Source organism: Haemaphysalis longicornis, unplaced genomic scaffold, assembly GCF_048455015.1.
Source record: "Haemaphysalis longicornis isolate Haplotype H1 unplaced genomic scaffold, Haemaphysalis longicornis Haplotype H1 scaffold_6, whole genome shotgun sequence".
In the NCBI taxonomy this organism is placed as follows: Eukaryota; Metazoa; Arthropoda; class Arachnida; order Ixodida; family Ixodidae; genus Haemaphysalis; species Haemaphysalis longicornis.
Window position 1 is genome coordinate 202,568,630 of NW_027526407.1, and position 13,017 is coordinate 202,581,646.

Sequence of the window (13,017 nt, forward strand, 5' to 3'; positions counted from 1 at the left end):
AAAGAAGTCTCCCGGTGCACGACGCAAGCTTCTCTTTCTACTGTGCAATGGCTTGACAAAGCAAGGGAGCATCGGCGGGTATGCTGGGGCTCACGCACAAGTTTGAGCAGACGGAAGCTGAATGGCGTGCAAGTCCGGGTCTCTCGACATGGCACCACCGTCCTGTCCCCGTACTCTGCCGTCAGCCGCAGTGCCTGCAGGAGTTTTGCCACCGCAGCCGTCCGCGGTAGCGTCTGTCCCATGCAAACCCTTTGGGCAGGGCCGGTCGCGATACGGCAGAGATTTTGAAGCACCCAAGTCGGCGTTGGCTGTCTGACCGACCGCCTCTATTCCTACCGCCGTGGATCTCAGAGGAGACGCCTCGGTATTGCCCGGCTCTTTTGCTTTGCCCGCACAATCGCTGACCAAGCCCGCCACCACTTTCCCGGCGCATGCCTTCGCAGCGAGCGTGCCTGCCTGACCCGTGGCCTGAGCTGTCGACTCCGCTACCCTTGGCTGGGCAGCCGAAGTTCCGCCGACAATAGCCCTCGACGGGGGAAGAACCGCGGGGCTCGCGATCGCGCCTTCACGGGAAGACAGTGATACAGATTTCGCCGGCCTGGTCAGCTGATCAGGGGTGAAGATCCTTTTCAACACCGCAATTTCATTGACTGTGTCGAACTTTAGCTTGAACGGCTTAGTGGGGACCCTCAGCCCCACCAGCCGGCTGCCCACCTTGCATGGCCGTCTTTTAGAGATCCCGGACCCTGCCGCAGTGACCAGACGCGGCCTTTCCCATGCCTCGGAATCAGCTACCTCAACCCACCGTTCCCTCTGAGGGGGTGGGCTGGCTTCGCGATCGAGATAGCGGTAACGGCGGCAGTCAGCGAACGAGTGTGTTGTCTGACCACAACTGCAGCACGGCCGCACAACGTTCTCGTTTCCCGGACGCGCTAGGAATTCCGCTTCATCCAACCTTACAAGCCGCTCAAGCACTCGTGTTTTTGCGCGTTCAGCTTCAAGTTCGTAATCTCTAGCCATGGCGGGCCCTGGCAATGAGGATGTCCCTTCAAAAAAAGTAAAGGTGCAGAGACGGACCACTCACCGTCGATGACACGGCCGCTCCGCTGTACCATACACGTCAGTCCCACTCGTCTCACGCGGGGATCGGAAGGTCCTGAAGTGAAGTTTCCCCGGCAGGAAAACTAATCCATTCGTTGTCTCGTAGGCGGCTCGCAGCCGCCCTGCTTCGTCTTTGTCTTTGCGGGGTGTCGACTTCTCTCCTCTTCTACTCTCGAAATTGCCTCTGGGTCACACTTCGTTCACGAGTTCGTCACTTGAAGCGACGAAGATGTCCACGACGCTGTCGGGCTGCGCCAGTAATGTTTGGTTCGTTGTTGAAGGTGGTTGGTGTCGTCGTGGAGGCTGGTGAAGGACCCGATGACGAGACGAGGCCAGTAGGTGATGTAGAAAAGAAGTCTACACGTATTTACAAGAGACGACGAAGCATAACATAAGACAAGGAAAACTGGATTAAAATTAAAAGGCGCCGCAGCGCGCAAGGGGGTATCGCGGCACGATCCCTCGTGGGGGCCCGGAGGCCAAAAAGGTGCGAAACCGCCGCACGGTTGGCTGGAAAGATGCGTGGGGTTCTGGCGCCCAGAAACCGCCACGGGAGCGAGTCTTCGTGCGACCGCTTGCAGTCGCAGCTCTCGACAAACTCGTCGAAGCATGCGCAAGCAGGGCGCGAGCAATGCCGCCTCCCCCACAGCAGCGAACATGCCAACAAGGATTTTGACCTCCACTCCCCCCCTGGCCGTTCCCGAAGGTCAGATGAAAGGAAAGCCTCCCCCGACGCCGCGTAAAAGCCGCCGGCGAGGCCCATACAAAGGGTTGCGACTGGCTGGCGTCGGCGAAGGCCGCCCCAACGTTCCACCACCGAATGGGGAGACACAACAATGCCCAGGGAAGGGAGGGGGGTCATCGTTAAGACGGGGTTCATCGGCGCTGCAATCATTACAGTATACAATGTGAACTGTCTGCAGCGTGCACTGTTTTCAGTGTGAACCGCATTGTCCACAGTGTGAACTGTACATTTAAGTGTGAACTGTGCGTTTTGCTGCCACTGACTGACTTTAATGTGTTCATTTTGCGATTAGGACCCAAAGACTGCAACTGTGTTCAATGTGCGAGTGGTGACCTTCCTCTTTTCTCCTCATCCTTGCTTCCCCAGGGCCCCATGGCCTGTCATTTAATGCAGTGTTACACTCACTCAGATACGTATATTATTTTCGCTGGGATTAATGAGTAGTTGCCCGTGAGCTTGAAGTCACGGTAGTCGCAGCAGAGATAAAACTAAGTAAAAAAGTTATCTCCTTGGCGGACTATTTTAGCGACAGTGATCTCGGAGTCCAAATAGCGGCAAAAAATTCTCACTTTTAGAGATCCACTGATGGGTATAGATGAGCAGTTTGGGTCTGTTTCCTGCGACGCATTTTTAGCTACCACATATATATATTTCTGTAGTGTCTGGCCTTTTAATTCGCCAGCATTGTGTAACAGCTCGTGCCTCAACTGTAAGCCACACACACGAAAAAAAGTATACAAATGTATAAACAAGAAATAGCAGGAAAAAAATATAAATAGTACAACACAAGTTGCCCACGGAGCGAAACCATCGTCCGCCCGCAAAGCAGCCGAAACGAGGGGAGGGGAAACAAAGAAAAAATCCACCTTGCATGAAGTCGCGCACATATAGGTAGAGACGTCACGGTGCTGCGTCCAAGGAGGTTAAAAAGGTGCAATTTTTTTAATCCCTTTGGCTGCGCCCCTGCATAGGGGGTGTGGTCAGCCTGGGCCCCTACGTGATATGGTTTGGGAATACGCTACCGGGCCATCACTCGACAGCATGCTTTTTCAACCTGCCAATGTGCCGCAATATTTTGTGCGTACCAACTGCGGTTATCCTCAGTTCATGAGAACCAACCTAAACGACATCTGATTATGATGATTGTTGTTTTATGGCGCAAGGCCATAAAAGGCAGCCTATCAAATTATGGGAGCATGTGGAGTTGACAAGACATGTGCCAAGGATCACTAATAAATCCCGCGCCATCTCCACTAACGCGAAACCAAGGGAGGGGGAAACAAGGAGTGTATAAGTGTAATCTTCGCACCTTGGCGTTTTCAGCCACAGAGATAAACCCGTAACTTCAAACCGGGTGACTGGCGAAGGATGCAGTGTATAAGTGTATTCTTAGCTTATTCCTTCAACACGCTTATTACTTCAACACTTTAGCCTACGGAGATGAAACCATTGGGGGTAGGGGTATACAGCTTTGCTGCAAGTTTTGTGTCTTTGAATCCCGAAGCGTTCTCGCGCGAGCCGTTAGAAAACGCGTGTCCCTGTGTGTTTTTTTACTGAGCGCCTTTCCAACGGCGCTGAAACGTTCAAGCGCGAGGCGTTGCAAAACGAGTGTTCCGGTGTATCATTTTAGTACGCGTTACGTTCTAGGCGAGTCCTTCGAAAACGAGTGCCCCGTTGGTTTAGTACCGTGACTACATAAACTACGACGACATGAGACGACGACGGCATGAGACGTTGAGAGCCCTAGCTTGTAATTAGCTTGTCTTCTAAACCATAACCGTAGTGACGCCTCGGAAAATGTAGGGTATACAAATGCTGCCTTATAATTTTCATTCACTTAAGAGCAGCTTAGAGAGATATGTCTTAGATATTTATTCATGCTCCTTATCAGACCTGCGCATTTATTACCCTAACTTCCACCTGTAAGAGGTGTTTTCGCTATATATTTGAAATGTTGGGCTTCCCAAAACGTTCATCATTGAATATTGTTGTGGTGGTGCACTTTTCCTTGTGTGTTTCTTTCTGTGTTTTCTTTATTGCCAGAGTGTACGTTTTTTTATATAATCCCTGCATAGTCACCTGAGATTTATTTCCTTCGCCCTTGGGTTACGGTGTAGTATATTTAATTTTCTGTATGCAATAGTGCTGTCATTTTCCCTTTTCGTAAGTCACACAATTTTGGGCTTGCATCATTGTAAATGCACGCTCCTGTACTCTGTAGCGCACCAAAATATTGTAAATCCCTTGAAGCTTGTATTTTTGATACTCACTGCTATTCGGAGCGGGAATAAACAATTCAAATTGAAAATCACTTGAAAATAACAACACGAATAAACTGCGATGCTACCCAGGAAGTGTCTGGGTTCATAATGAAGAAGGGAAGGTTTTATAGCAACGAAACGCGTTGCTAGGACACACCCACGACCATCGGTGTGCGCCGATGCACGTTATTTTTTACAGTGTAAACCTTCGTAAGGGGGCCTCTTCATAAGGTAGGCATCAGCATGGAGCTGGCCGGCGATATGCTGATAGTGGTGGGGATATTAGTTAAAATAATCTAAGAAACAGTAGCGCTCCAGAAGCAAAGACGCTCGATTTTCTGCGCTTACAGTGACACCATGGGCTGTGTTTTTTACGCTGCACCTCCTTCGGAAATTGTCAAGCTTGCCTTTCACCGGCACAGTGTCGAATAGCATTAAATTTCCTCTTTTTTGGAATTTCTCGTTGCAAAAACTTAGTGCTGAGGTTGGTATTTTACGTTTCACTAGCTCTCTCTTCACCTTAAAGCCCACAGCAAGAATTTCCAAATGTATGCCATTATTTCCTTAGCAGCAGCAAAAAAATTCTTGAAGGCATTTGTACGTCTGCTGATGCTCTTTGAATGCGAAAACGTTATACCACCGTAATCCGCGAATCGGCTAACAGCCCTTAACAGCGTTGTTATCGTGACCTAATCCCGCTGATTGATGATTTGGGTAGTTACAGTATGTGCGTTGTCGTCGCCTCCAACAGCAAATATGTGAATTGATGGCGCGTTTTGAAGCGCAGTTGCCATCTAAATGGACGGCCATCTTCATCTTGAGTGGTTATTTCGGACTTTTGGTACGTACACAATCAGAATCTTCGTTAGGTAACGTTAGCGTTTCGTTTTCTGTGCATCGAGCAACGTCGCAATCAATTTACAGCAGGCCGCGCACTCTTGTTGATGACCCTAGTACTGTAGTCTCAAGCTTAGAATCCGCGTCAGCGATGCTAAACCCAATGATGACGTCAGACGTCAAGACGCTTATTCCTTCAACAAGCGTGCGTTTGTTCGCTTCTTTTTTTATGCCTTTATGGTTTGTCTTTACGGTTTCTATTATGCCTTTACGGTAACCAGACAAAAGGCCTTCCGGAACTTTCTTATTGAGGAGGAAATAAATTCAAGGTAGAGGGTTCACTCATTTAAAGAATGTAGTCACAATAAGAAAGATTCCAATTTTATTGCGATCTTCCAAAAAATAAGCGATTTATTAAAGGAACCAGATAAAGCAGTGGCTACTCCCCTGCTTTATGACGTCACAGAATATTGTTTGTCTGATTAGCGGCCACCCGCCTAAGCCGCCACTAAGAAACAGAACTAGAGGCAGTGAGACAAGTGCCAGTTAGTTGGCTCATGGTCGTAAAAATTTGTAAGGGGACCAATAAAGTGCGATGGAGAATTTGAAAACATGTATGACCCAGATGGGCTCTATATACAAACTGTTTATCTCTCGAGAGTTCAAGAAACCTATGTAAAAAACATCACGCAAACATATTTCATACCTAGAGGAACCCGTCAAAGAATGTGATGCCTTTACCAACCAGTGACAAAGATGGTGCGCTTATGCCTTTGTCATTCGCTTTTTTTATGTAATTCGCTTCATAATTGTTTAGTCAGTTTATTGCCGGGCCGCTTCAGTAACATTGTTTTTTTGCGGTAGTGGCTAATACCCGCATCTTTAACACTGGTAACTCGTGTGACCGCCTAAACATGTGAGTACTCCGGTGAGACTGCGGGCCGCTCATTGAAGCATCGGAAAGGCTGTCCGATAAATAAATGGCCACAATTCAGTGGGATATCGTAAACCACGTCGCGTATGCAATCGATGAAACGAGTTGCATGTATCTTTGGACACAGCGCTCTTCTGTGACCCACCTGTTTTCTAATCCTCCATTAGATTCTATTCGCGCTGTTAACATTCCTCATGAGTTCACGATTGGAGTGACGCCTCTTGTTTCCTTTACTTGCATCACTTGAACGTTGAAGTTTTAAATGCCGCTCTTTTTTTCTTGTTCCCTTGTTATGTTGCAGCCCTTCAGCATGATATTAAGGATTTTGCCAATATTTCTCGCCTTTTTGATTAAACCGTCTTTTGTGGCCAGAATGAAGCTGAGTGAGCTACCAAGAGCCACCTGGTTCAAATAAAGTTCTATGTTCTCCTCATAGCCTCTTTAGCAGATAGGAATTTATTTTGTAGCTTCCTTACACAAGCACGACACCCTGGTGAAATATAACTCCAGGAAAATTTACCATGCCTTCGCATTTAAACACGCAAGCACACCTAAGTCATCCTTCTGTGCCAATTTCTATGTGGTGTAGCCGCATCGTAGTGGTAAATCATCTTGCGTGTCACTTCGCGTCTCCAGGCTTTCAATTCCGTTCCTTTAACCAATATATTAAATTTCGGGTGAGTGGAGTTTTGGGTCAACAGCAGCTTAGAATGCCGGGTTTTTCTCCTCGTTAGGACATAACGCTTTCCCAAAAATTGCGATTTTGGGTGCAGTATCAACAATGTCGGCGCTCTATTTTTAATCTTTCTGACACCCCTGAAGCTTCTACTCACCTCGAAGGTTTTCTAAACAGACTGGCAACACCTATATATCATAGGGATGGCATTAATTCTCACCATTTTATACTTTGCTTCCTCTAGTACCACGTGGCCATTGCCAACTGTGCAAATCGGATATTTTTTTGGTAATCATTTTAAACGTCGTCCGTTCCCTTGTTCAGACAATTAAATTGTGATTTGCCTTCAGCGTAGCTTTATTTTGAAGGTGTCTTAACAATTCCTAATTTGCCAGTAATTACGGCGAGGTGTTCAAGCACCCCGAGTTTACGTACGAAGCGGCGGATAGACGTGTTGGGTCGTCGGTGGTGTCTATACAGAGAGACTGCTCTTCATAAAAGTCTGCACTTTTATAGCAAACTTGAGATAAACCATGGGATTTTTATGGTACAGATTGTAGCTTGCTAGCGGCGTTACAAAGATTACAACACGTCGATTGCAAGTGCGCGGCCTAACGTGCCGCCAAGGGGAAACGTTTCTTCATTGTTCCGGTTGTGGAAGCAACTGTAATAAAGAAACTATACTTTGAATTCTGTCGTCGATATGGCCGTGGAGGGGTTAGAGTACAATATGTGGGATATGATGCTGGCCGGGACCAGTGCGAGCGCGCTCTCCTTCTGGTGCCTCACATAGTGGCGTAGCTGCGCCTCATCAGGGGTTTACTTGTGCTGTGGTTTCATTCAGCCAGTTGGATAGTACGGATGATTTGCGGTGTCATTTGAATGTCGTGCCAAGGATCTTGATGTTTTAGGAAGTAGTACACATCATTTATGCCTTTGACATTTTTCATTTATTTGCACAACGTATGAGCAGTATTCTTTCTTTTGGGCGCTGTCACTTAACATTGGAATATGTGAACAGAACCTTTGCCAAATTTTTTTAATTTTGTTGGATAGTTATTTCATTTCAAATACCCCGAAGCGGTTCGTAAATTTTGTTTCTCGCGCCAAGAAGTTCGGGGGAAAACTTCCTGTCTTCTTACTACACATTGTACTAGCAGAAAAGCTGTCCCTGTTCTCTTCATACTAACACTTGTATCAAAATTTATATTTTAAAAAAGGTATGCAACACCGCACGTTATCTCCCATGGAACCAGCTGCCTTACCGCTTCACCTGAAGATTCTTCCCGAACATCTGAAACACTTGGGATACGAAACCCACTGCGTGGGAAAGGTAAGCACCAAGTAAGAGTAAAAGTAAAGGGCCTATCGGCTATAAAAATAAAAATTAGCCAACATCAACATCAAGGGATAGATAACCATTGATGCTTTGTGTCATTACAGATCAATTCACAAACTCATAACTGTCTCTGCGACTGCTTTTTGAATCTTACCCAGCAGCTGTTTGATTCACCACATTATAACCAACCATCTCCAAGCATGTTTACTGACAAAATAAGAAGTTTACTGCAGTACACTGTTGTTATATGGTGCTTTCAGGGGAAACAAAATATCGACGTGTTTGTTTTTTCGCGGTATTGGAAAAGAAAAGAAGTGCATGAGACATCGCGTATTCAGCAAATATTATATTCAAATTAATGCTTGGAATCTGCATACGGGAAAGTTCCAGAGTAGAATAAAAATAAATTGTATTGAATATTTTGTAAGCAATAGCTTTACGGCCATACTGTTTAAAGAAGGTGTTTTAGCTTCTATTGCAGCATAGTAATGTTAATCAGTTTTCCGCAATTTAATTGAGGTATGCCAAAAGAGTCCTTTATGGTGTAAATGTCTTGGCTGTATTGGGTTTTCGGTGCTGTGGTCTTTCAATCTGTAAGTACAAAGATGCCATTGCTTGTAGGTACAGATGATGCCTTTATTTAAGCAGAAACCTTTCTTGGACCTCCCCAGCCTGAATGTCGGATGCGTTTAAAGGACTTTTTTTCAGGCTTGTTTTGTTCAATAAAGATTGCTTGGGGCAGTTGGGATAGTATTTCCCTTTGAGTCGACTCGATGTCTTAAAGCACTATCGTTTGGAGAACTGTGTGATTTTGCTATTCCGTCTAAATGTTTGACTCCCGACTACCGTAAACCCAGTCTCCTGTACAAAATCAGCGGTGCTCAGGCAAAGTACTAGCAACTTGGGGTTGAACGGTATATGTGGGAGTGTGAAGAAATATCACCACGAGAGAAGGTTTCCGCTGGTTAAGAATAATGAACCTCCAAACGGGTTTGCATTACTGAAAATAAAAAATGGCACTTTTTTATCCGGCATGTTTGCAGTGATGATATAAATAAGAGGGAACACACGAAAGAGCCGGCAAAAAGTAAATGTCTGACCTCTACTTTTATTCTTATTCTCGTTTAAAAAACAACTACAATGCCAAGCACTCCCAGCTTTCCATCACATATTCGCCTGTTAGTTCATTAAGTAAAGCGTTGCCGGGCCCAACGCAACAACTCGGGTCCGGTGCCCCTCGCGGATTCGGTTGGTATAGGCCCAGTACTACAAATCCTCCTGCGTACACATTTCGGTGCACGCCACCAATTCTCTACTGGCTTTAGTTATAGGGTAGCCATGGGATGCGATGCGATGCTCCTCATTGCCCATGTGTAGGTTCGGGTCTAAAGGACACTAATGTTTAAAAGCAATACTCTTTTTTCGGTTTGCTAAAGGCAAACATTTTGCTCTGTTTATTTTTATGTCTATCCATCCGTCCGTCCGTCTGTCTGTCTGTCCACAAGACCATCTGTACACCCAACCATCTGTCTGTCTGTCTGTCCGTCTGATTCTGTGTCTCTCTGTCTGTCTGCTGTTGTTCTGTCTGTCTGACTGTCTGTCTGTCTTTCTGGCTGCCTGGCTGGCTGGCTGGCTAGCTGGCTGTGCGTGTAAGTGTCGGTATGTATGTAACTGAAGCATGCAGTATATATAGTGAGGAAGTCCCAAACAAATCAGGCTGCTCTTATGTGGTACAAAATGTTACATTATCCAACGGAAAGGAAACCGTGGGTGTAGGAGGCAAAATACGAGTACATAACCAATAGTAGCAGGCCTCTTAAAATAAAATTGTAATAGGTTTCAGAATAGGCAAAAGTCCCGGGCTATCTCCATTACTGTGAAACCTGGAGGGGGGCGAAGCATGCAGTGTGTAAGTGTATTCTTAGCACCTTGGCGTTTTCGCCAGCGGAGATGAAATTTTTGCGGGAGTGGAGGTATACAGCTTTGCTGTAAAAGTCTCGTGTCTTTCAAGCCTTAAGCTCTCTAACGCGAGGCGTAAACGAGTGTCCCAGTGTTTTTATCACGTGATAGGAAGCACTTCAGCACGAGGCGTAAACAAGTGTCCCATTGCTCTTTTTTAGTACCCGTTACGAATCGTTCAAGTACGAGGCGTAAACGAGCGCCTGGTGTTTAAGCACCGTGACTACATAAGACGAAGATTACAATGACGAGAGGAGACGCCAAGATCCGCAGCCCCTAAGGAACTTCGCCCCTAAAAACTACGCATTAACAACGCAAATGAGAGGGAGATAAACACAAACAAGTATAAAGATTCCGCACGAGCAGTTCCAATGTAAGCAAAAAGAAAAGAAGAAATAGAAGCAGCACCTTCAAACTAACGTCGCCTTATATTATTTGCAATGGCGGCAGCAGAAAACGGTGAAACAGCCATTTCTCCGTTACTCGCCCTTTTCCTTCACCGCTCGCTATCCTTCGGACGTGCTGCCGGCCTGAGTACCGTCTGCTGGGCAGTGCCACTTCACGAAAACTGTACGGACCAATTTACATTGTTTGTCCGGGCTTCGAAAGATGGTGGTCCGACGCCTCAATGCTTAAGGACCCTAGGGCGCGTAGTTTCTCCGCTGATCTTGTGGTGCGGCGCGCTGCGGCGGTTACGACTCAGGTGTCTCAACTGCTGTCATTAGAAGGCGACTGACGTGACAGGCAAAGTTATGCACGCGTCGCTCTGCCAAGAGACGGCCGTCCCCATCTAGAAAGCGGAAAGTTGCAATTATCTTTGCATAGCCTGAAAAGCATTCATTAGGTGCGAGACAAATGGGAGAGGAAAAGAAGCATTGTTCGGACGGAGAGAAAGGAAAGGCAGTTACTTGTCATTTACGCAGGCAACTATGATTGTTTTTGCGAACGTTGAAAGCAACCAGCCGGATTTCAGGCAAATTTTTTTCCATCCCGCCAGGAAGAGTATTCCCAAACATACTTACCGAAAAGCGATGAAAGACTCCGGCAATCATATAAGAATTCTGCCGCTCGTAATACACGGGTCCTGAGAGGTTCACGTGGGTATTGCAACAGAAGATAAAGAATACGTTCCTCCCCCTTTCATATGTTTCCAGACTTTATTCTGACCGTATATGAAGCGTTGCTCTCTCTCCTGCGTACGTGAGCCCTGTACTAATGCGTGCAATACAGTGTTCCCATTCTGCTACTCCTACTCGTTTGTAATAACAGGGCCAGTAACAGCAATCATATTCCTTGTCTGATGAGGTGCTTTCATGTACGTGGCTATATCTACGACGGGTACTGCGTTAACTGCTTATGCGGTAAGAATATGTGTTGTAAGGTTTCGCTTGAGTGCTTTGCCGCAACGGCCGCAACGGCCGTTACTCCGTCGTTGTTGGCGTTATTGTTAGCTCCGTTCATTCTATTCGAAGTGATTATCCTTGGACATTACCTTTGGGGGTGGGGGCGGGGGTGTACGCTATGACGTGTCGTTCTCGTTCCGAGCAAGTGTTGCTATGATTCCGGCGGACGCTGGAGTTTGTTTCCCGCATACCCTGGCCAATTCTTTTAAGTGGGTATGCTTGGGCTAACAAACGCACGCCGGCCACACAGGGCCGTCGCCGCGAGGCTAGCAAACACGAGCGCTATCAATTCACCTGCCGAGAGGCAGCCGCGCGGCCCGCGCGCTCACTTCCGCGAGCTCCGAGATTTCTCGGTATTTTTAACTGCCGGCAAGAATAAGTACGATTTGGTGAACAGCTTTCCTGGTAATATATGTAAATAAATGATTTCCTTGAGCAAATGTAATAGAAAAAACAGGCTAAAGCTTTGATACTTTGCGAGACAGGCTGCTTTCCTCACGGTGAACAGCTTTCCTGTTAATATATGTAAATAAATGCTTTTCTTGAGCAAATGTAATAAAAAATTCCCGCGCCTTCCCGCCAGGGGAACACGAGTAAATGCAGTGCATTGGGGGTCGTTAACGCCGCGTAAAGTCGCGTTAGGGTGGGTAGTTTGGTCGTAGTTGCGTTGGTGTTGGTTTGGGGTAGAGAGCGGAGAGTAAAGTCGCGTTAGGGTGGAGCGAGCGTCAACCAAGGAAGGAAGGAGCAACGCAGTGACTGAAGCACGAGCGACCGCTAGCCGCTTTATATTTGCAGCGCGCGCAGTAGAGGGAGAACAGTACGGGGGGGAGAGTGCGCATGCGCAAGCAGCGCGCCCTTCCACGCCCAACCGCGCTGCTATCACGCACCTGTTACGCCGAAAAGCGACGGAGCGAACGGGCTGACTATGACGCATGCGCGCGCCAGCTGCTGTTGAGAGAGAGGAGGGAAGGAGGAGAGGCGAACCTGCTGCGGACGCGGAGCTGTGGACGGTGTCCGACGCAGGAAGAGGCGAGGCTAAGAAATGCTCTGCATTTAAAAACAGGCTAAAGCTTTGATCATTTGCGAGACAGGCTGCTTTCCTCACGCTTCACTAGACCACCATGGTTTCACTTTCGTTTTGGAACAAGCATTGGTTCGCAAGTAGCGACGTCATTAACCTACTACGGCTACTCCCGAGCTTCTGCAAGCAATACCCTCGGCAGGAAGCTGCAGAAACTACATGTGGTTAAGCGATCCGCCGGTCGGTCTCCGTGCGCGGATATCGCTATCGGTAAAGAGTGCCTGGAGCCGTTTGGAAACTTATCGCTCGTAAACGGTACAGGGTACTTACTGCAAGTGTTTATCCGACCGATCCGACCTAGTTACCTTATGTTCGGCGTGACCCGCTGAAGATAAACATCACATAAATGCGTGTGTTGCTTGGCTCTACATTTCGTTTTATGTTTAGGCCCGGGAGACGACGGCCCCAGAGGACTACTCGACACGGCTGCCGTGAAGAGAGTGCTTATTTTGAGCTACGTTCGAGAGACACAAGCAATATGAGATTGCCATGATAGCGACGAGGGGAATTGAAGGCGGCCGCCTCAACAGTGCGCCGGGCAGTCGCGCTTGCAAGACATTTAAAACGGTTGTTGTCGCTACAGAAAAACTCCCACTTCCCCTCGCGGGAACCCCTGTGTAGATGCGACGCATAGGCGGAGCGGCGAAGGGACCGCGTTTTATAGCGCGCATAGCGTTGAGG

The 13,017-nt window shown here is 47.4% G+C and overlaps 1 protein-coding gene across 1 annotated transcript in view; it reads left to right on the plus strand.

Annotated features, from left to right (window-relative positions):
• The window catches only part of LOC144143441 (arylsulfatase B-like), a 30,111-nt gene extending 17,340 nt beyond the window's left edge, over positions 1 to 12,771 (plus strand). Inside the window, exons 4-5 of the mRNA XM_077675196.1 lie at positions 7,775 to 7,887; positions 12,724 to 12,771. Of these exons, the coding sequence (XP_077531322.1) occupies positions 7,775 to 7,887; positions 12,724 to 12,771 (161 nt within the window). The remainder of the gene's footprint in view (positions 1 to 7,774; positions 7,888 to 12,723) is intronic.
• Positions 12,772 to 13,017: the final 246 nt, after the last annotated feature.